The 21,752-nt window shown below is 39.1% G+C and overlaps 1 protein-coding gene across 8 annotated transcripts in view; it reads left to right on the forward strand.

The window, feature by feature from the left end:
• The window catches only part of ptk2aa (protein tyrosine kinase 2aa), a 68,561-nt gene that overhangs the window by 26,839 nt on the left and 19,970 nt on the right, over positions 1-21,752 (forward strand). For 7 of the 8 annotated variants that reach the window (XM_078267141.1, XM_078267142.1, XM_078267138.1 and 4 more), the window contains 10 exons: positions 3,270-3,357; positions 3,588-3,667; positions 3,822-3,884; positions 6,588-6,642; positions 12,467-12,607; positions 12,852-12,929; positions 13,512-13,619; positions 14,118-14,235; positions 14,805-14,835; positions 16,737-16,801. In XM_078267141.1, the coding sequence (XP_078123267.1) occupies positions 3,270-3,357; positions 3,588-3,667; positions 3,822-3,884; positions 6,588-6,642; positions 12,467-12,607; positions 12,852-12,929; positions 13,512-13,619; positions 14,118-14,235; positions 14,805-14,835; positions 16,737-16,801 (827 nt within the window). Of the gene's footprint in view, positions 1-3,269; positions 3,358-3,587; positions 3,668-3,821; positions 3,885-6,587; positions 6,643-12,466; positions 12,608-12,851; positions 12,930-13,511; positions 13,620-14,117; positions 14,236-14,804; positions 14,836-16,498; positions 16,597-16,736; positions 16,802-21,752 lie in introns of those variants that run through there. The other variant, XM_078267143.1, reaches the window with a different exon arrangement.

The raw sequence follows: 21,752 nt of genomic DNA on the forward strand, positions 1-21,752 counted from the left end.
TGTACAGACAGGAGTATGGGAAGGGTTGTGAGCATAAACCTTGGGCATTAGCATGGCTAGCGGGCTAACAACAGCAGTCCACAAAATTGTAAACCATACAGCTTCTGATTAGCTAAGCAGTGCCAAAGCCATGCAGTTATTTAAATGAGGGTATAAACAATGAATACAGTGGTATGAAAAAGTTTAGGCACCCCTCTAAAGCTGCATAATAATTAACTCTGTTGTCACAGAAAATGATCACAGTTTAAGGTGGCCAATTGCAAGTTGTTGTTCTCTTTGACTCTCCTCTGAATAGTGGCAACATGGGGGGCCTCAAAACAACTCTCAAATGACCTGAAAACAAAGATTGTTCAACATTATGGTTTAGGGGAAGGCTACAAAAAGCTATCGCAGAGATGTAAGCTACAGTGTCATACATACACATAGTGAGGAAATGGAAGACCACAGGCACAGTTCTTGTTAAGGCCAGAAGTGGCAGGCAAAGTAAAATATTGGAGAGGCAAAGGCGAAGGATGGTGAGAACGGTCAAAAACAGCCCAGAGACCACCTCCAAAGACCTACATCATCATGTTGCTGCAAATGGTGTCACTGTGCATCGTTCAACAATTCAACGCACTTTGCACAAGGAGAAGCTGTACGGGAGAGTGATGTGGAAGAAGCCTTTTCTGCGCACACGCCACAAACCGAGTCGCTTGAGGTACGCACATTTGGACAAGCCAGCTTCATTTTGGAATAAGGTGCTGTGGACTGATGAAACAAAGATTGAGTTATTTGGTCATAACAAGGGGCGTTATGCATGGTGGCAAAAGAACACAGCGTTCCAAGAAAAACACTTGCTACCCACAGTAAAATTTGGTTGAGGTTCCATCATGCTGTGGGGCTGTGTGGCCAGTGCCGGTACTGGGAATATTTTTAAAGTTGAGGGTCGCATGGATTCCACTCAATATCAGCAGATTCTTGAGAATAATGTTGAAGAATCAGTCAGAAAGTTGAAGTTACGCCGGGGCTGGATATTTCAACAAGACAATGACCCAAAACACTGCTCAAAATCTACTCAGGCATTTATGCAGAGGAACAAGTACAATGTTCTGGAATGGCCATCCCAGTCCCCAGACCTAAATATCACTGAAAATCTGTGGGGTGATTGGAAGCGGGCTGTCCATGGTCGGCAACCATCAAACCTAACTGAACTGGAGATGTTTTGTAAGATGGAATGGTCCAAAATACATTCATCCAGAATCCAGACACTCATTAGAGGCTATAGGAAGCGTCTAGAGGCTGTTATTTTTGCAAAACGAGGCTCTACTAAATATTGATGTGATTTTTCTGTTGGGGTGCCCAAATTTATACACCTGTCTAATTTTGTTTTGGTGCATATTGCACATTTTCTGTTAATCCAATAAACCTCATTTCACTACTGAAATATTACTGTGTCCATCACTTATTTGATAGATCAAAATGAAATTGCTGATCCAAACACCCAATTAGTTATAAATGAAAATTATGGAAATTGTCAGGGGTGCCCAATCTTTTTCAATCAACTGTATTTTATGAACAAGAGGTCAATCTCACCGTTTCTCTCAAATTTGCTGGACATTGGAGAGCCTCGCAATGCTGTATGTCAAAGTTTAATCAGATTAAACTCTACACACAGTGGAAAAGATGGGGTCAATTTGTCAAGTCTCTGCCTGTTTCTCATAGAAGTTAATGAGGAGTGAAATCTGTTGTAACAGCACTTTAATTATGCAGCCAGCAGGCAATGACCAAGGATAGTTTAAAATTTAGGTGTTATCATCTCAAAACATTACCAGGCGGAGCAGCTTTAGCTTTATGAGATTTATTGAGATGCCAAAGACAAAATGACAAAATGCCGTCCAGCTTGACTTGAGTTTTTGTGGCAGGTGTGTGCAAGAACTTGAGGAAAGAACATCAAGAAAAGCTGTGAAGTTTCCCTTTATAGCCAGTTTCCTTGATGTTTAACGTGACTTATTTGGCCATGTAAATTTAGTCAAAGTCACGGTCTCCTTAAACAGCTAGCTTCAGCAATCTACCCTATTGTACACCAAAATAGCAGAAGTGATTTATTGCATGAAAAATAGTGCGACCCGTCTGTTGTCTGGTGATGGGAGGTCTTGTCTGTGTGTGTGGTGCCGTGTGGTTGAGTTGGTTTGGCAGTTTGATTGTTAATTCACTGGTATATATTACATTTATTGTGGCTGTCTGGGTGCTAATGCAATTGTGAGGTAGAGACCTTTTCCACTGTGGACATACAAAGAGAGAGAACCAGATGCATGCATTGTCTGACTTAGTCAACAACTCTCTTCTCATCATCAGACTTCTTTTCATCATCCTCTCTTTCATCATGTCTTCTCTTTGATTGATTTAATCTAATGCCTTTAGTTGAAACAACGTCCATCCTCCTTTCCTCTCCTCTGCTCACTTGGTTCTTAAATTGATTTATTTTGATGTTTTTGTCACAGACAACTCAAACATATCACTTTATCCCAACATTTCTTTCCAGTGGATACAGAAGCTGCAAGTTTTTGTACAGTATGAAGGCCAAGACTCGTTTTTGCTACTTAATGCCTACCATACACTACTAGAAGACTGAACAGACTTTGAAAAGACTGAAGTCTGACACCATCTCACATCTAAAGACAATCATCTCACATCTAACGTTAAAGATTTTCATAATATGTAAAGACTGGGGATCTTGCAGGGTCACACATTGCAAGACTACAACTAGATTTGTTTTGAAAAATGTAATCAAGCTAGCTAGCTGCAGCTAGCGTTAGCTGGTAACTTTAGGGAAAGTTTGCCGATTTTCTGTTCTGCCGTACATGCAGATGAATAGCGGCAGTACCCGAAGGTCTGTGTTCATCCGCCGGTAAAACTCCCGTTGGACAACACTGGCCATTTGCTGCTTCCTGTTTAGTGCTGGAGGGAGCGCCCCCATTGGTTGTTGACAATGTTCACATGATTTAACTTCACAGACTTAAAACTTACGATAATATCAAACACGTTTCATTTTGTCGGAAAGTCAAAGCGGGAAAAACCTTTTTAGTGTTATGACCACCTTACACCCAACAATTGAGACGACGGGAGTGCGCCCCAACTCTAGCAAGACTCATGATTTCATTCCGATATTGGAAATTAGTCTGCGGCAGTGGAATCGCTTGAAAAGTCGTTTTGGTGTAAGGTCGGCATAAGTTGGAAAAATGGCACTGTACATAACACACTCACTCTCCCTTTCTTCTTGTCCTCTGTAGGTATGAGTTAAGGATCCGGTATCTTCCAAAGTGCTTTGTGCAGCAGTTTACAGAAGACAAACCTACACTCAACTACTTCTACCACCAGGTACACACACAAACGAAGCACAACACAACACAAATACAAACACATTTAATTTCCTGCCAGCACTGAGACATATGGCACTGCTTGAAGGACTGTGTGTTTGCCTTTAGGTAATCTAGGTCAGCAGGACTGCAAGTGTATTTGTGTGTGAGATACATGGCTTGGCATTTATTGTTTGTGAAAATAAATGTTTAAATAAACATATTTTTGTGATGTGTATTTGTGTCTCCCAGGTGAAGAATGACTACATGACAGAGATCGGGGAACAGGTGGAACAAGATGTAGCTCTCAAACTGGGCTGTCTAGAAATCAGGTGGGATTTTCTCACACTACTGAACGGAGGCTTTCTTTTAGGACTTATACTGAATACTACAATAATTTTTTTTATGTTCTATGGCTATTCTCTTTTTACAACAGGTGTGTGTGTGTGACCATGTTCTCTCTCTGTTCTGCTGGTTTGATTTCAGGAGGTTCTTCAAAGAGATGAGAGGAAACGCCTTGGACAAGAAATCCAACTATGAACTATTGGAGTAAGTATTTTCTTCATGAGCAAAGTGCTGCAGCAGCTTATAACCTCTCTGGTACATCACATCCTTCTTCTACCTGGAAATATTTTTGTAACCCAACAGAAAAACAACACAGAGTCTCCGTTTTTGGTACGGCGTTTATATGCAGTTCCTAGAAATCTGGATACGTGAAAAAACAATAGACAGAATTTCATTAGCAGTACAAGAGTCTGGAAACATTTAAAAATTGTTGTTCAGTTCTGTTGCAGTCCAACTTTGACTCGACATGTTTTTAAATTTACTGGTGCGAAGAAAGTCTACAATCTAGCTACAATTATCATTTTTGAACACTGTGTTTATTCAGCACCCGATCATGTATGTTTAATACTATTTTTTGTAGATTAATTTGGGTTTGGCTGCTCTGTCTGTTAGCTCTCTTGGTTGCTCCACGTGTTGAGCCACCATCAGCTCCCTGGTAGATGGATGTCGATGAGGAACATTAACAAGCTCTGGTCCTAACAAGGCTTGGCCCTAACGTGGTCGGATTCTAATGAGCTGCCCTATTCCAATGAGGTCTTTCTTTCTGTCCATCAGCCTAACGAGCTCTCCAATTAATTGAGAAGAATGACCTCTGTCTTTCCACCGATATCTCTTTGTCTCTCTTCTTCGACCTCTCAGTCCTTCTCTGTCTCTGTTCTCTAGCTCTTGTCCTCTATTTTTGTCTGCTGTTCTCCTGCGTTCTCCCTCGCTCTTGCATTCTTCTCTATCTCTCCCTCGCTGTCTCTCTCTGTTGATTGAACAAGATGTTGTGTCATGCATATTTTAAACCAACAACATAGGGAGAGGGAAAGTGCTGTGGGGGCTTTGGATACACCAAACTGACAGTTGGCCATCGTGGCTCTTGTTGAGTGTCTGTGGTCGATCACTGCCCATAGTTTCTGGGTAGTGTCTGTTATTTCACCCATTTAATTTCTCCTTTTTTCACCTCTGCCTTTTCTTTTTCATCAAATAGCAAAAGACCAGAATTGAACATTTTATTTTTAGTGGGTCCATGATTTCCGAATAATTCCCTTAGAATTTTCAAGGAGTTCACTTGAAAGAGCTTCCTCTTTTGCATGTTTTTTTGTAGGTTACGCTAGCAAAGAATTGGAGTTAATTAACTGGAAGTGTGTACAAATTGAACGCTATTTCTATTTTCTCCATTCCTTTTTTACCAATTGCATAGTTCTTTCCAGGAAACCTTTCAGACATAATGAGGAAATTTACAAACCCATTTTGTTTGTTTCCAAAGTTTATAACAAAACAGATTTGCATTAGTGTGAAAATGGTAGACTAGTTTGATTTGTTTTCATTTCCACACTGTTGTTTGGTGTAGGATGACAGGCTTCTGCCTGGTTTGTTCCATTTATGCAGCCACTGGACATACGTGCATGTTGGAGATCAGCTGTTTGTATTTGGCTGTAGTCCTTGCGGTTTGTTGGCTAATGCGATGCGTTTAATCAGTGGGCCTTCATCAGTGCTTGTTCTTTGAGGTCGGCTTGGTGTGTCATCTTTCAGAGCATTATAGTCTTTGTTTGTGCTTCTTCCTGCTCCTGTGACGTGCACAACTTTGATTTTGAGAGAGAGGACAGTTTTAGGGGTTAAATACAGCACATTTTATACTTTTTATAGACATAATGCACAGCCCTAAGCAAAGTAGTAGTATTTGTACGTGTGTTTGCCACAGTGGAGAATATTTTATGCTGAGGCAAGCCTGGCAGTTTAGACAGCCGCAGGGCAGCACTTGTATCTGTGATTTACAACTTACTTACAAAATGATAAGAGTATACTAAAGGAAAAGCTTCTGTAACTATGGGGAATGAAACCTCAAAGCCGTGCGACGCATCTGGACCCATAGTGGGTGAGATGGTTAGAAAGTATGGACCGGACTGCTTGAGATATCTGTCATATTGGTCAAAAAGCTTTGGCTTTCCAAAAACTGGATCACTGAGTCCAGGAAAGTTATTTTATCTGCTTTTATATATTTAACTGTTTTAACTGCTCTTCAATGTTTAATTTCTTATACTGCACTGTAACTTTTTTTTTTTTTTTTTCCTCGTATTTTATGTTTTTAATTTTTTAATCTGTTTTCATGTAAAGCACTTTGAATTGCCCTTTTGCTGAAATGTGCTATACAAATAAAGCTGCCTTGCCTTGCCTACTTGACACCATCTGCACTGCCCTTTAATTGAAATCCCAACACTGTAATAACACTAAAATAATAATTGACTGATATTTGACCTATGCTGGAGAAATAGGATGATGTAAGCTCTCTGCCTATTCCCTACTCTCTCCCTCAACTCGTTCTCTTCTCTCCAGAGGAGTTATTAGCTAGCTTCCTGTTTTAGCTCTGCACATCTTTCTTTGTCTCTGTTGTCTCCTTCTTTGTACTCCTCCCTGCCTCTCTCTCTCTCTCTCTTGCTTTTTCCTTAGCCCCGTCTCTTAGGAAAAGATGAGCAATGCTCTGTATAGTCCGCACTTAGTCATAGCTTTCTGTTTCTTGTCTTCAGTTGTCTGTCCTGCCTAACTGTATCTGTCTATAGATGTTGTTTGGTAATTTTTCTACAGAAGAAAAAATAAGCTGCTGAAATCAGATAAAGACAGAAGTGGTTGTCAATTAACATTCCTCTGTGTCATTACAGCACAATAATTATGCTGCTCTCTTCCTCTCTCTGTCTCTCTTTCCAGGAAAGACGTTGGTTTGAGGCGCTTTTTCCCAAAAGACCTGTTGGATTCAGTCAAGGTGAGATTAATGCCTTTAAAATGGAGATCAAAAGAGAGGTGGAGGAGTATATGTGTTAGGTTCACGTTCTCTTCTTGAAATAAAAAAAAGAGGGTTTCTGATCTAAATGTGGGTGTCCTGATAGGGTGAGTAAGTAATGCTCTCCCCTCATTCAGCAGCTGCTATCATAGTGGCCCATCTGCTCCAATGGAGTTACTCAGTTACTAAAAGTAACCAAAGTGCATGGTTTATAGGCAGCTTCCTAGTGTAAGTGAATGTGCCCTTGAGCCAAGTTTCAGAATGTGTTACTTGATGTGTTGTCAGACCCAGGCTGGCCTGGCTGACAAAGTGTGAAGCAGTCCAAAGACTCAACACGAGGCTAGGTGAATGGAGATGAGTGAGAGAATGAATAGGAAAATATGATATTTTTACCTGAGAACCTCCTTACATACAGATGAGTGTGATGCATGTAGTTTTCACCAGTGAAGAAACCCTGTTTTGCAAGGCTCACGGTTGGAGAAATAGTTTGACATTTTGGGAAATACACTTAAACGCTTTCTTGCCGAGAGTTTAGATGAGAAGATTGATAGCACTGTCATCACTGTCCAGTAAATATAAGGGTACAGCCAGCAACGGGTTAGCTTAATTTAACACAAAGACTGGAAACGGGAAACGGCTAGCCAGGATTTGTACTGAAATTTAAATTTGTTGGTTATTAAATCATCAGCATCCTGCAAGTTTAATAACTTTGGTTGGGAAATGAACACGCATGTTAAATAAGCTTTTGTGTTAGAATAGACAGTTATTTTGTCGTTGTCGCAGATTTTGGTTGTGTATGTTTGCATGTGATGGGTGGGTGTGTCTGTGTCAGTGATACATTTACGACGTGTGTGTGTGTGTGTGTGTGTGTGTGTGTGTGTGAGACCCCAGTGACCCGAAAAGGTCTTGATATCAGCAGGAGGGTGGACAGATGCTCTGCAGAGGGAGGGAAACTGTTTGTGTATGTGTGTTGTGTGTGTGACCCTAAGGTCATGTTTAAACCCACTTTCTCTTTCCAACAATGAGGAGGGAGGAGGAGGTGTCAATGTGCGTCTCCTTTTAGGGTCCCCCCTGTCTGTCCAGCCCTGCTGACTCCCCCCTCATCACTGACTTTACCCCCTCTCCTCTTTCTCTCTGTTTCTACTCCTTTGGCAGATATGACAACACACACTCCCCTGAATCCTGCTTTATAAGCCATGAAGATGCACTCAGTGACATATGTGCAGTTAAACATCGATTCATTGGCACACCTGACTTGATTATAGATGTCAGGACTGACGCTGTAATGTACAATGGCTTATATTGATTTCTATTTGATCATATATGGTCTGTTTATTTATATATATATATACACACACACACACACACACACACACACACACACACACACACACACACACACATAGTGTTGAGGCTAGCTGGCGTCAGGCCAGAGCATCAATAAGCCAGTGTGAGTTTGAGAGCCATTTAAGGGCCATTTTGCCCCAGACCTACAATCCTCTATACTGCTCACTACAGCATATATGTATGACCAACACATCTAAATGAATTTAAGAACAAAAAGAGAATGAGTAGAGGTATACATTACTTATATTTAACATCATGAGTTTTAGAGCTGAAGCAATGAGCCAAATAATTAATTTTTTTGACAATTGTTGTTTTTCAAGCAAATATACCAAAAATGTTCTGGTTCCAGCATCTCAATTATAACACTTAGATAATAAAAAAAAAAAAAAATTAGGTGTTGAACTGTTGGTAGGACAAAAAAAGACGTGAAGTCTCTGACATATCTGCTCGTGTGTGTGTGTGTGTGTGTGTGTGTGTGCGCGCGCGCAGCTGTCATTTACGTTTCTGTCGTTTGCTCTGGTGAAAGAGAATGGTAGTCATTTAATGGGATTATTCACCCTGAATGGACTCTACTTCCACAAACACACACACACACACCAAACCTCAGAGCAGATGGCTTTGGTAGTAAACAGTGACTGATGTTAGCTGTGGTGAAAGCTTTATAGAGAGCAGAGTGTTCATTCATATTGACAGGCTGGGCAGCAGGTTTAGTAAAACTGACCTGTAGTGGCGTTGGAGATCAAAGTTTGATTAACCAGCTTGAGCCGTAGAGTCTGTGTCATCATCAGATTGAGCACAAAATGATTTAGTGATACTGCAGTGAGATTTATTTATTTCTCAAGAAATTAATGTTATTTTGAAGAAATATTTGCATCAGAGCAGACATTTTTAAGTATTGTGAAAGTATATTTTCTACAACAGGTCTAAAATGTGTTTACATACTATGATTTGAGAGCGCAATCATCAATTAAATGTCTGTCAGTATAGTCTCTTCCTATTTGTATTATTTACATTATGAATATTTGTTTAGCTTTTAAATGACATCAAGAACGTATATGGAGAATACTATTGTATGTATTGGTTAGGTACTATTTATTACAGTGGATCTGGATTGTGTGCAGTATTAGGATTAATGACTCAGTAATCAAAATAAATACATATATATTATAGTCATTCATTAACAGGAGGTTAGTGGTACAGTTATGGATCATAAACTAAACCAGCAGGGCTATAGTGCATGTATCCTAGGATAACATTGATATGTACATTAACACAGAATGAAATCTATCACTACATTTAAGCAGTGTTGGGAAGGATACTTTCAAAACGTTTTCCAATACAGAATACATGCCCAAAAATGTAATTTGTAACACATTCGTATTCAGAATACGTTACTCAATCTGAGTAACGTATTCTGAATACTTTGATTACTTCCACATTGAATTCCATTTTATAAGTGTAGGAATGCAGCCATCACATGCAGCTTACTAAACAGGCCTATTCTGGTGTGTTCTTCTGTTCTAACTGGCTGAATGTGTACCTGAACAAGCAGATAGATTTTTGTATTTGTAGTCCCGAACTGTATAATCTAACCGCAGTCTTGCTACCACGAGCTAATTTTAGCTAACGTTAGCTAACATGTCAAACAGTCTTTCAACGGCTCTGGGGCTAGTAAATCAGCACATAGGAGAATGTAAAGTCGCACATCAACTATAAAATAGCAAGGTGACCAGTAAAACTACAGCAGACGACTACCCTTGGCTAATTAAAAAAATAACTTACTTTAAGATGTTTCTTCAGGTTGGAGGTGGAGTAATTTGGACGCTGAAAGGAGGTTGGTTGCTGGCAAGCAGAAGTTGCACTGCACTGTTATATTTCATTCTCCCTGTTCTTTCTTTAATGTGAAATGCTGTTTAAATTTCCAAGATAGAAACGCATTCCTGCCCTGGCTCTGTTGTGCCGGTTCCGGCTCCATCTTTACCTCTATCAGTGATCACACAAATAGCTCATTTTTTCTTTTTCATATTGGGGCTTCTGGAAAATGCATGGAGTTGCCTTAATTTATTCAGAGAGTGAATAAACTCGTGAAACAGAAGTATTGTCATGTAATCCATTGATTTCAACAATGTAACTATTCTAAATACCAACTATTTAAATTGTAACTGTAATGGAATACAGTTACTCATAATTTGTATTCTGAATACATAACGCCGGTACATGTATTCCATTACACTGCATTGAAGTCAGTGAAAAAGCAAGTTTTTTAAAAAACCTGATGAAGACATGGTGAGGTTGAAACTGGTTTGTGTTTTTCTAAGATTATTTTTAGGCTTTTCCGCCTTTATTTGATAGGACAGCTAGGAGAGAAAGGGGAGAGAGAGGGGGGTGACATGCAGGCAATCGTCACAGGTCAGTATCAAACCCTGGATCTCTGCGTCGAGGCATAAACCTCTCAATATATGTGCGCCTGCTCTACCCACTGACCCAACCCGGCCACACACTGGTTTGTGTTTTTAACCAATATGCCCAACTAAATATAGGCTTTTAATATAGCTCCTCTCTTCACTCTGCCTGAGTGCCAGAGGAACATTTTCTTTTCTGTGATAAAATAAATGTAATAATTTTGATTGGAAAGAACAGGCCACTATGATGCAACATACAGTAATATTAAACCAAAACTCCAAGACAATACTGGTACAAATCACAGCTGAGGAAACACAGAGACATTACACTGTACACACTGCTATCATTGTGTCCTTCCTTCTCTAAACAGACTGATGAATTAAAAAAAAAAAGAAGTATTGACTGTGACTGGTCACCAGAGTGACATAACTGGTCAGTCATGTTGCTACAGCGATGGTCAGAATGGTGGTGGGGAGTGTGATAGCCACTCGCTATAGTACTTCCTCTCAGGAAGGGTGGACACTGTAGACTGACAATATCTGTGTGTGGGGGTGTGTGTGTGTGTGGGGGGGGTTGGAATTCAAGGAATTAAAACACTGATTCTATCAAGAACACACATAAGCGCGTAGACATAATATTCTGTAATCATTTGTGTGTTATGACATCTGTTGAGATGATGCACATACACACGCATGGCTGCACACACAGTAGCATTGTAGATAAATGTGTGTATGTGTGTTTGTAGGTTTCTGGATTCCTTCAGGCTTAATGAGTAGACAGCTGGCAACAGGGCTCTGTAATGCTGAAATGAAGTGTAGGTATTCATGCTTTATATTTAAAAATGAATAATACAAACAGCAATAGAAATAGATAATGGCTCAACAAAATGGATAACAAAAAAAGATATTATTATTATTAATATAGATTATTAATCCTTATATTAATGATTTTGCCCTAAAAATGTAAAATGTTTAGTACACTGTACATCTTTAGGCCTCATTAGACTCCCTTGAAATCAGTCAATTGCTTGTGTCTAAGTCACATTTAAAGGCAATAAATCAAAACAGTTGATTGTTTTTTGGTTGTGGTTTTAATTGTTAAACTGTTTTTTATTTTGTATAGAAACCTTAATGTGATGAGTGAACCAGTCTACTGTAAATCCACACATGCTTTTTTAAAGTCTGGTCTGTAGTGCACTAAATCCCCTCTAATCTTTATCTTAATCTATACATGGAGAACTATTTATAGTTACAGATTGTCTGTACTTTTTGTGTGCTTGTGTATTTTCACTAAGTGTGCTAAGTGTTTATGTGCGTTTGGACAACACTGTCATCTATATACATTTTGATGCCCTTATTACTGAATATTTGTCATTAGATAAAAGCTCAAAATCATATGAGGGGGAAAAGGGGTTAAAAATGTCATTTTGTCAGGGGCGAATTCCTCTTCATATAAGTCACAATGTTTTTATATATACATCAGATGAACAGGATTATATATAACATTGTATGTGTGAGCGTGTAAGTGTGTATTGTGCATCTTTATGTCTACAGAATAATGAATAATGTTCCTAGATGGATTTTCTTTCTTTGTCAGCTCCCCATCTGTCTACTCTCTGTGACATAACTGACCTAAAAAAGATCAGGTCTGAAAAACACAACCGTCATGCCACAAGTCTGTATGAGCACTCGCATAAAATAAGATCTAAGTTACACTCCACATGAATGGGCACATTCTGATGGTTAATTGAGTGGTAACCAACATTATCAATGTGTCTTTGTTAATATATTGATGTGAACTAAGAGTGCCCCTGGAATAAAGTGGTGAGGTCAATTTGATTGGAACCAGAGTGGACTATTAGTCAATCAATGTTTTCCTCCCTTAGTGTTTTTGTCACTCTGCACCCCCACACACACACACACACACACACACACACACACACACACACACACACACTCATGCCTCTATTTTCAGGCGTATCAGCTAAGTAATATTTCAAATAAAGTCAGTTTTATTGTCATTTTCTTTCTTTTCCCTCCCTCTCTCCTCTCTTCAGGCTAAAACTCTTCGGAAGTTTATTCAGCAGACGTTTAAGCAGGTAGCCAATCTCAACGATGAGCAGTGCATCCTGAAGTTCTTGGAGATACTTGCACCAATCTACCGCTATGACAAGGAGTGCTTCAAATGTGCCCTTGGGGTAAGTTTCTTTCATTCTTGCCTTCAGTCTCCTGTGTCCTGATGTACTCTGAAATCTCTGGTTAGTTGTGTTAGGCTGACACCTTTTGGTGTTATCAGGTCCTGCATGTATCCAAGATGTGGTGCTGTGCCACCGAGTGTCTTAAGTTATTTATACGATTCATGCCATGAGCTACAAATACTTCGATCTTGCCTTTTTGCACTCTTCTTCTTTTAACTTGTATCCCTCCCCTTCTCTCTAATAGTCCAGCTGGGTAATCCAGGTAGAGTTAGCTATCGGGCCAGAGGAAGGGATCAGCTACCTCACTGACAAGGGATCCACGGTGAGTTCTTACCAAGACCACATCTTACTGCGCAGCCAGGTTTGAAGTAGGTTATAAATGGCCTCTGCTTGTAATGTTCCGTATAACGAAAACATTTTCAGCAGATGTTTTCTAGTCCACAAAAGTTAGCCATTTACTTCAACTGAAAGTACAGGCTTGACTCCTCACTCGTTCATTTCATTATATGAATGAATATGAATAGGATTAGCATAGTTAACATTACATTACATGTCATTTAGCTAATGCTTTTATCCAAAGCGACTTCCAGTTATGTGCTTACAACCTTGAAGGTACAAACTCCAGACAACAATAAGTAAGTGCAAGTACATTAGCTTTAAATAAGCCAAACCACAAAGAGCCTGTAATTTCTTTTTTTTTCTTTTTTTTTTTAATGAACCAAGTTGGAGTTGAAAGAGATGTTTTTAGCCTGTGGCGGAAGATGCGTAGGCTTTCGGCCATCCTGATGTCAATGGAGAGCTCATTCCACCATTTAGGAGCCAGGACAGCAAACAATCAGGATTTCTTTCAGTGATTAGTTGGGACATTTATTTCTACTCTCTGTGTTCCTCTCTCTGTCCCCAGCCCACCCATCTAGCTAACTTTAACCAGGTTCAGTCCATCCAGTATTCTGCTATGGAGGAGAAGGACAGGAAAGGGATGCTACAGCTCAACGTAGCCGGAGCTGCTGAGGTACTACTACACACTCTCTCTCTCTCTCTCTCTCTCTCTCTCTCTCTCTCTCTCTCTCTCTGTTTTATTGGTACGTTTTTAGTTAGGATGGCCACTTTGGCCTCTAGTGGATACTAAAGAGCTACCATAAGCTGTAGCCCATCGTGGTGTATAGCTTGGCTACTTGGCCCTATGTGTGTGTCAGTGAGTGGCTGAGACTAATGGTTCTCCATGTATAGTTCCTACATCATGGTTCTACTCACAGAGGAAGGGTTTCATAACACCCCTTGCTGTATTAGTGGAGTTTTATTTATTGTAGTAATCGATTCACTCTCTCTCTCTCACACAACAATACATGTACACAACTATGCATACACATAAATACTGTGAGAGAGGTGTTTTCCCCTGACGCAACTGGAAATCCCCACTGTGCTGTTATGTGTTAGTGTTTGTGTGAGTCTTTGGAGATGATGGCTCTTTGTAACAGGCCTGCCTCCGTTTGTGTGTGGGTGCGCGCAGCCTCTGACAGTTACGACAGCATCACTGACCATGGCAGAGAACTTGGCTGACTTGATTGATGGTTACTGTCGGCTCATCTCCATGGATACTCATTCGTTCATCGTCAGATTTCAGAAAGGTATGAATCTGTTGATCCCGACGTTCTATCCCGCCTCTTTAGTATTATGCAAAAAATATTAAAATACAACCCTGTACACACCATACAGAGTGTTTACTTTGTTGTGGCAAAAAATATACCATCAAAAAAAAGGGTTAAGAACAATTGTGAGCTCTAAATTTCACTGTTTGCTTTTGAGAAAAATCCATAAAAGTGCAATTTGCAACTGCACAGCTTCAGCAAATAAGGTTATGTCAATATAGATAATAGCCCAAGAATATATGCCATCATAATGATAAAATAATAATTTAATAGATGTGATATAATTTCATATATTTTCAAAAAAAATCCTAATGTGTGATAATGTTCTTTTCAAACTTTACAGTAAATAAATCAAAATGTTTTTAGACACCACAGACAGGAACTCAATAAAGTGTGATTGATTTGTACTTATGGACTTTTACCTTATTCAGCAGAGCTTCCTAAAACATTGTTCATGCTGGCAAAATAGCAAAAGCTTTTTGTGATTTGGACATTCATTGTGCTTCACATTACTCATTCTGATCCTGATGTGTGTTTTTGTCCTCTAGAGGGAGAAAGAGCACTGCCTTCAATCCCAAAGTAAGTACCTGTCTCATTCTTATTTTTGTGACATTGAAATTTACATTACAAAAGTCTATAAACTGTCTTATATCACAACTGTAAGTCATCAGATCTGTTTCATGCAAAGAGGCTGTCACTCTGATAACATTTGACTTGCTTGGTATAGTAGGTTGACAACTAAATTTAGGAACACATTGCAGGACAGGTGATACCAAACAAGTGTTAAATGTTTCTCCTCAAACTCATGTAGTAGTGATGGAGTGTGGGACAGCTGCTTGTCCGGCTCAGTGTAAAACTACAGGAGCTGAATCGCATGTACAAAAGCATCAATGGGAACGCTCGTCTGAGTACTTGCACTCATACTCAGCGTAACTGTAGAGCCAAGTGTGTGTTCATGTGTTGTGCTATTTTATTATCTTTATTTTTTGAATATGATTTGAATATTTGAATTGTTCTTGTATTCTATCCTATCTATTATTTATTATTCATTATTTATTATATTCTCGATGTTTGCTGTGTGTCTGATATTTTGCTGCTGTATCACTGAAATTTCCCAATTTGGGATCAATAAAAGTCCATCTATCTGTCTGTCTGTCTATCTGTCTATCTATCTATCTATCTGTCTATCTATCTATCTATCTGTCTGTCTATCTGTCTGTCTATCTGTCTATCTATCTATCTATCTATCTATCTGTCTGTCTGTCTGTCTGTTAAATAACCTAGCTAGAAACGTTTTGTATACTGGTGCAGTTGACAAATATATATTGTGGTTCATTAAGTACTGACGATATTGGTTTTTAAGCTTTTGTTAACGTTTTGTATCTCTCATTTAATATCTTGGGAACGTGTTCAACACATAGCTGAATAATCAATTAGTCGATTGACAGAAAATGAATTGTTAACAATTTTGATAATGGATTTAGTTTTTCAAGAAAAGATGCCAAACATTCACTGTTTCCTGCTTCTCAATTATTTCACTTTAATATCATCATAAAATGAATATCTTTTAAGTTAAGACCTCATCTTGGGCTCTGGGAAATTTTGATGGGCTTTTTTCTTTTACTGTTTTCTGACTAAACAATTAATATTCTTATCGTAACATAACAATAATTGACAGATTAACCTATAATGAAACAGTCTGTTGCAGCCCAGTGGTCTTACATTAACATGACATGTTCAATATGTCCATAAATAAATGACATCAAAACTCTAAAAAGACTAATCAGTTTTGAAAAGGTTCATTCATTCATCAATTCAGCCTGCATTTTGTTTTGGTTTTAGAAAAAGAGAAAATCTAAACTGGGACAACTTAATTTAAGCCTTTTTATTGGGTTTTTGGCTCAGATCTGCAGGGCCGTAAAAACAAAAACTTAATGGGAAACACTGGTACTGTGGTACAGCGTGGAGTTCATTCTGTTTGTTTATCTGTGACCAAAGAAGCCTGGACGTTGTGTGTTCACATTTCACTGTCACTTGATGAAATTCAAACACAAACTTTATGCTTTACTTTTGGTCATTTCAACTCAAATCTCTCTTTTTTTTCCTCCTCTCTCACTCTGTCTGTGGTCAAATAAGGAGATACGTTTAGGAGCCAAATATTTTCCACTTAGGGTTTTTAAACACTTGAGTAGACTCCTCCTCTTTCTCTCGTTCCCTCACTCTAAGTTTCTTTTTGCTCTCTTTCTCTCTGCCTGTTATGGTCTGTGATGTAAAGATCGTAGTAGAGCTCAGAGGACACAGACAGAGAAACCACGGCAAAGACAGAGAGACAGGCTACAGGTTTCAACAGGCTACAGTACTCTTTTAGTGAGATCTGGCTTAAAAAGTCACTGATATGTTTGTTAAAGAGGCTTCGATTTGACCTAGGTATGTTTTGTGTTGTGTGTAAATGTTGTCTTAATTTGTTTCTTCTTCTTTAGAGTGTCCAATAATGAGAAAAAATTAGAAGCAGTCAGGAGTGGAGTAAGAGCTATCTCTGTCTCAGGTAAGATAAAAAACACACACACACACACACACGCACAAACACTTACAAATTGACAGGTTTAGGAGCAAGATGAACACTATCTGATAGCTTTCTTGGCTCCAACTCCTGTCTTTCTTCCTCTCTCCATTTCCTCCAACATCTTTTTTCTCTCTCACTCATCTCTCATTGTTTTCTTCTCTGTCGGGACTGCCTCTCCCTCTCTCTCTCTCATCCCGTCCTCTCTGTTCCTGCTTTTTTTTGTTTACTTCCTCCTCTCCCCCTCGGTCTTCCACACTTCTCTCCTCTGTACATTTACCCTTTTTCTTTTTTTCCTCACACCCTGGTTTTCTTTCCTGCCTGATTGGCTGCAGACCTAGTGACATCGATGCCTCCTAAGCCAACCAAGGCGCGGCGTTTCCTCCTCCCCTTTGTCTTCTGTTCAGATTCGCCGCCCAATGGTATCCTCGGTTCTCATTGGAGTTAGTGGAGGAGCGCGTCCACAAAATTGTGATGTGGCGGAATAATATGCCTGATTTGATGATCATACTTATTGGGTAATATTACATTGCAGTAAAGATGGTGTACAGAAAAACCTCCAGTGAAAGAAACCTATTGATGAAATCGTAAACAAAATTGCATAATAATTGGGTAGTAATTGAGTTGTTTGAAGTATTATTTTGTCTTCTTAGGTTGATTTATAGCACTAATTTGGTCCAGAAAACCAAAATATTAACGCAGTTTTAGTAAAAATGGTTTTGTGGATTTAATCATTAGTATCTGCTGCATCACAATCTCATTTTTAAGGATGCATTCTTCTACTAATCTATCTTTGTCCTCAGTGCCTGGTTGCCTTGACTAATTCAGTTTTACATACGCGCACACACACACACACACACACACACACACACACACACTTCAACCACAGTAACTGCTTGTGTGGTGCTGCTTATAACCAAGCCAATGCTCTTTAAATCAGACTGGGAAACAAAAATGGAATTGTGCAGTACTTTCTAACTAAGAGGAAACTCTTTAAACCCTGAGGCAGATGTGTTTTTCTTCCTGTCACTAAACAGTTTTTACGTTTTAACTTTCACATTTAAGAACAAATTTAGTTTTGAGCCTACCTGCTGACAAAGGCAAAAGGCTTAAGATGGACATTTTCCATTTTCCTCTTTCTAAAAATCTTACTTTCATTCAACAGAGCTATGTGACTGGAAATAGCCGGTGCTGACATACAGAATAAAATGTTTCTCTTAGTTCTAGGGTCTCAGTTCAGCACATGCCCTGCTGTTGAGGTCACTATTTGGTTATTTTTAATCATTATTTTCAGTGTTTTATATCAGTCAAGTCAAGTCAATCAAGCGGCAGAGCTTAATTCATGGCAGGCTGGTCAAGTGGTTAGAAAGATCGTTCTTCCATTTGAAAGATTCAGGTTTAACCACAAAGTATCTGCCCTGTTAAAGTGTCCTTAAGCAGCTGGGGAAGAAGTTCTGTAGGAAGGAAAGACAGTTGAAATGACTTATGAAAATGTAAGCACCTAAATGCTATTGAGTGTTGTGATTCTACTGAAATTCTCTCCATCTATTATATATAATGTGTTCTGTACCAAGTTAAATGGATGAGTAAGTGTCCTCCTAAAGAAACAGGTAGCCATTGCAAGGATTTAAAGAAATAGCTGCATCCGCCAACCATACATTAACTCTCTTACAAATATTTACTGCGTGACGCAGACATACTTCATTGAAACCATACTGAAGTTCAAATGCTGCCTTGTGTATTGCTGCCATTTCTTGCATTAGTTCATCTCACCTACATGTGTCTGCGCAGCATCAATGAAAGTTGTTAACCCTGCTTTTTCACCGGAGATATTTTGGAACTTTGCTAACTGCTTGCTGAGTGTTTGGCTTTGCAGATCCTGCAACATCGACCATGTTGTTTCAAGGCTTTTCATGCTCTAACCGCTCTCTCTTCTCTCTCCCTCTTTTCTTTCTGGCTCCTGGTTTTCTCTCTGTCCTTGCTGCTTTCTCTCTCTGTTCTCCTCTTCCTCTGCTGTCCTGTTTCCTGCATGCTCTCCTGGACCCCGCAGAAGATCTTAGTGGGGATGGTAAAGTTTCGCTGTTGTTTGTCATTCTCTCTGTTGTCCCTTCTCTATAGTCCTCCCTCCAACACACTGCAACCTCCTGGGAAAGGGTAGCGTGTGTGTGTTGGTGTGTGGGTTGATGTTTATGCATGCATTCCTAGATCTTTAACAATGGTGCTAAGTGTGTGCTGTATTATGAACATATAGAGTGATTTAAATAATTTAGAATAAAATGTTTCTTTAGCTAAATGTGTTGTTTCTCATCTTTCTCAGTTATTGGAAACATTAATACATCACCAGTAGCTTTAATGAGTTTGATCCGTTAGTCCAGCTAGAGTGGTTTACTATTTTAGTATTGTGTTTGAGTCTGTGATTTTTTTTTCTTTTTCTTTTTTTTTAAAGAAGTGGATTTTCTAAATTTTAAAGATGTCTGCTTTCAACCACTGGATACAAAAAGCAGAATTTGGAAATTAAGTGGTATTTCTCTTTAAAGGAACTTCTCCAAACCGTTCTCTCTCTCTATACACACACACACACACACACACACACACACACACACGCATGCAAAGTCATGCACACGTGTACTCTCATGCACACAGAGTGGAGTAGGGAGAGGTTTGCTGGATTCAAGAGCGGGTGCATTCCTTGCTATAATGGGCTAACTAGAACTCTCTCTCTCTCTCACTCACACACACACACACACACACACACACACACACACACACACACCCACACACACACACACACACACAATATCGCTCCACTGAAAACAGAAAGAGACAGATTTAGACCAGTCAAACTTAGAAAGGGTTGATTCTTTAGAACAAATCCCAAACTATGTGAGTGAATATGCAGCAATACAAACAATGGACTTCACAGTACAAACTAAGAAATATGTTTAAAAAATCTTAATATATAGAACTTAAACAATTAAAGTAATCTGCAGATTTAAATGCAAACAAATTGGAAAAGGTTGAAGAAACTGTTTAAAATCACCTGGACACAGTTTATTATTAAATGTATGGCGACATTGACAAGCCTGGCTTCTGTTGCTGTTTTATTGAATAAACTATGCCTGATGAAAGCTACCATTTGTTGAAATGCTATGTTGTTTATGGTCATCTAATCTAATTTATCTAATAAAGCACATTTTAGTAGCAGCAACCGAGTCAGCAGAGCTGTTGCTTTTTATCCAGCTCATATGAAGACATTTTTAGAGGTGCATTAAAGGCTTTCCTTTCCTCTCAAGTAAAACATAAATCATGCACAGCAATGGTTTGGCAAAAGTCATGCCTGTTTCATTAAACTTTTTCTAAACTCTTCTCATATTGGATATTGTACTGATAAAGTAATACTAGTAAAAGTAACAAGCTTAAAGCCTACAGTAATTCAATACACTTCTTTGCTTTCTTGCTGAGAGTTACATAAAAATATGAATACCTCTCTCATGTCGTGACCGATAAATATGTATGTGAGCTTTAGAGGTGCTGGTTGGAGGATTGTGTTTTATAGCTTTGACCATAGAGTATAAAAAATAGTGGATGTAGCATTCGTGACGTCACTCATTGGTTTGTGGACTGCCGTTTTGAAGCCTCGAGTTTGGCGATACGGCGTCGCCATCTTGTTTTTTTTGCAACTGGATGTGATGGTTTCTGAGGAGCGGGTGGAGCTGGGGAGGATGATGCGGCCAAGCCAGTGTTGTTTATGGTTGCAATGGTGCTGCGCTAAGCTAAACGCTAAAGGGGGAAAGTTGCTGATTTTCAACCCTTCTGAAGCGAGTCAACCAGTGTAAATGCGGACCTCCAGTTACTGCTTCTATTCATCTGCATGTATGGCAGAACAGAAAATCAGCAAACTTCCCCTTAAGTCAGCAGCTAAAGCTAGCGGTAGCTAGCTAGCTTGGTTTGCATAACGCTAAACATGACATTTTTAAGCGACCAAATGTTCCTTTGTGTTGAAATGTTAACTTTAATGAAGTGAGAGGGTCAAAGTTAAATATTAAAACCTGGGCAACACCCAAAGACAAGTTCATGGCTAGTTTAAGTACACAGTGCCATGGTTAGCATTGCTAGGCCTCTGTCCTGATTGGCAGGTCGGTGTGTCGCCACGCCCTAAAGCATGCCCCTCAATTTTAAAATAAACGTGACCATAATTTACAAAATGAACATCATGCTGTATTGAAGAAAACTTGAAAGTAGCGATTTAGGCCATAAACTCATGAAAATGTCTTCTGAGGTAACAAATCAAGTGAGAAGTAGTCATTTTCCCAAGGACTTCTATAGAAACTGCTATATGATTTGATTGCTAACGTTAGCAATCAATCATAGATAGCTAAAATGTTTTTGAAATGATTTCCATCTTCTGTTATTGTTTTTAATGAGAAAAGTTTATTATTTTATGGATTTCACAAATTTCAGTATGACACAGACACGCCCACAACCAGTAGCTGTTTCCCTCTGTCTCCTGGCTGTAGTTTCATATTTACTGTAAAGACATGATGGTGGTATCGATCTTCTCATCTTACTTTGGCAAGAAATCGAATGTATGGCCTATGTATTTCCCAAAATGTCTGAACTGTTTCTAACAGTTTTCATTCACCTTTTCTACCATCCAGTGTATTATATAGCCTGCCTTACATTAACAACTAAACGTCTAGCCAGAAGTGATTTCTTCGTCTTATTCTACATGGTAGGCTCTGCATGGCTGACTAACTTGGGAAAATCAGCCACAGGCTTTAGAAAAGGATTTCCGATAAATTTAGGGACACGTTTCCACAGAGCCTGATAAATCCTGGGCAGAGCTGTGAAGGTAGTGTTCAGGACAGCAGATGTTTGACTCTTGTTTCCAACAGCTGAGTCTGCACACTGATTTTATTTTAAACACCACCATCTG

The sequence above is a fragment of the Sander vitreus genome, chromosome 14 (genome assembly GCF_031162955.1).
Source record: "Sander vitreus isolate 19-12246 chromosome 14, sanVit1, whole genome shotgun sequence".
Lineage (NCBI taxonomy): Eukaryota > Metazoa > Chordata > Actinopteri > Perciformes > Percidae > Sander > Sander vitreus.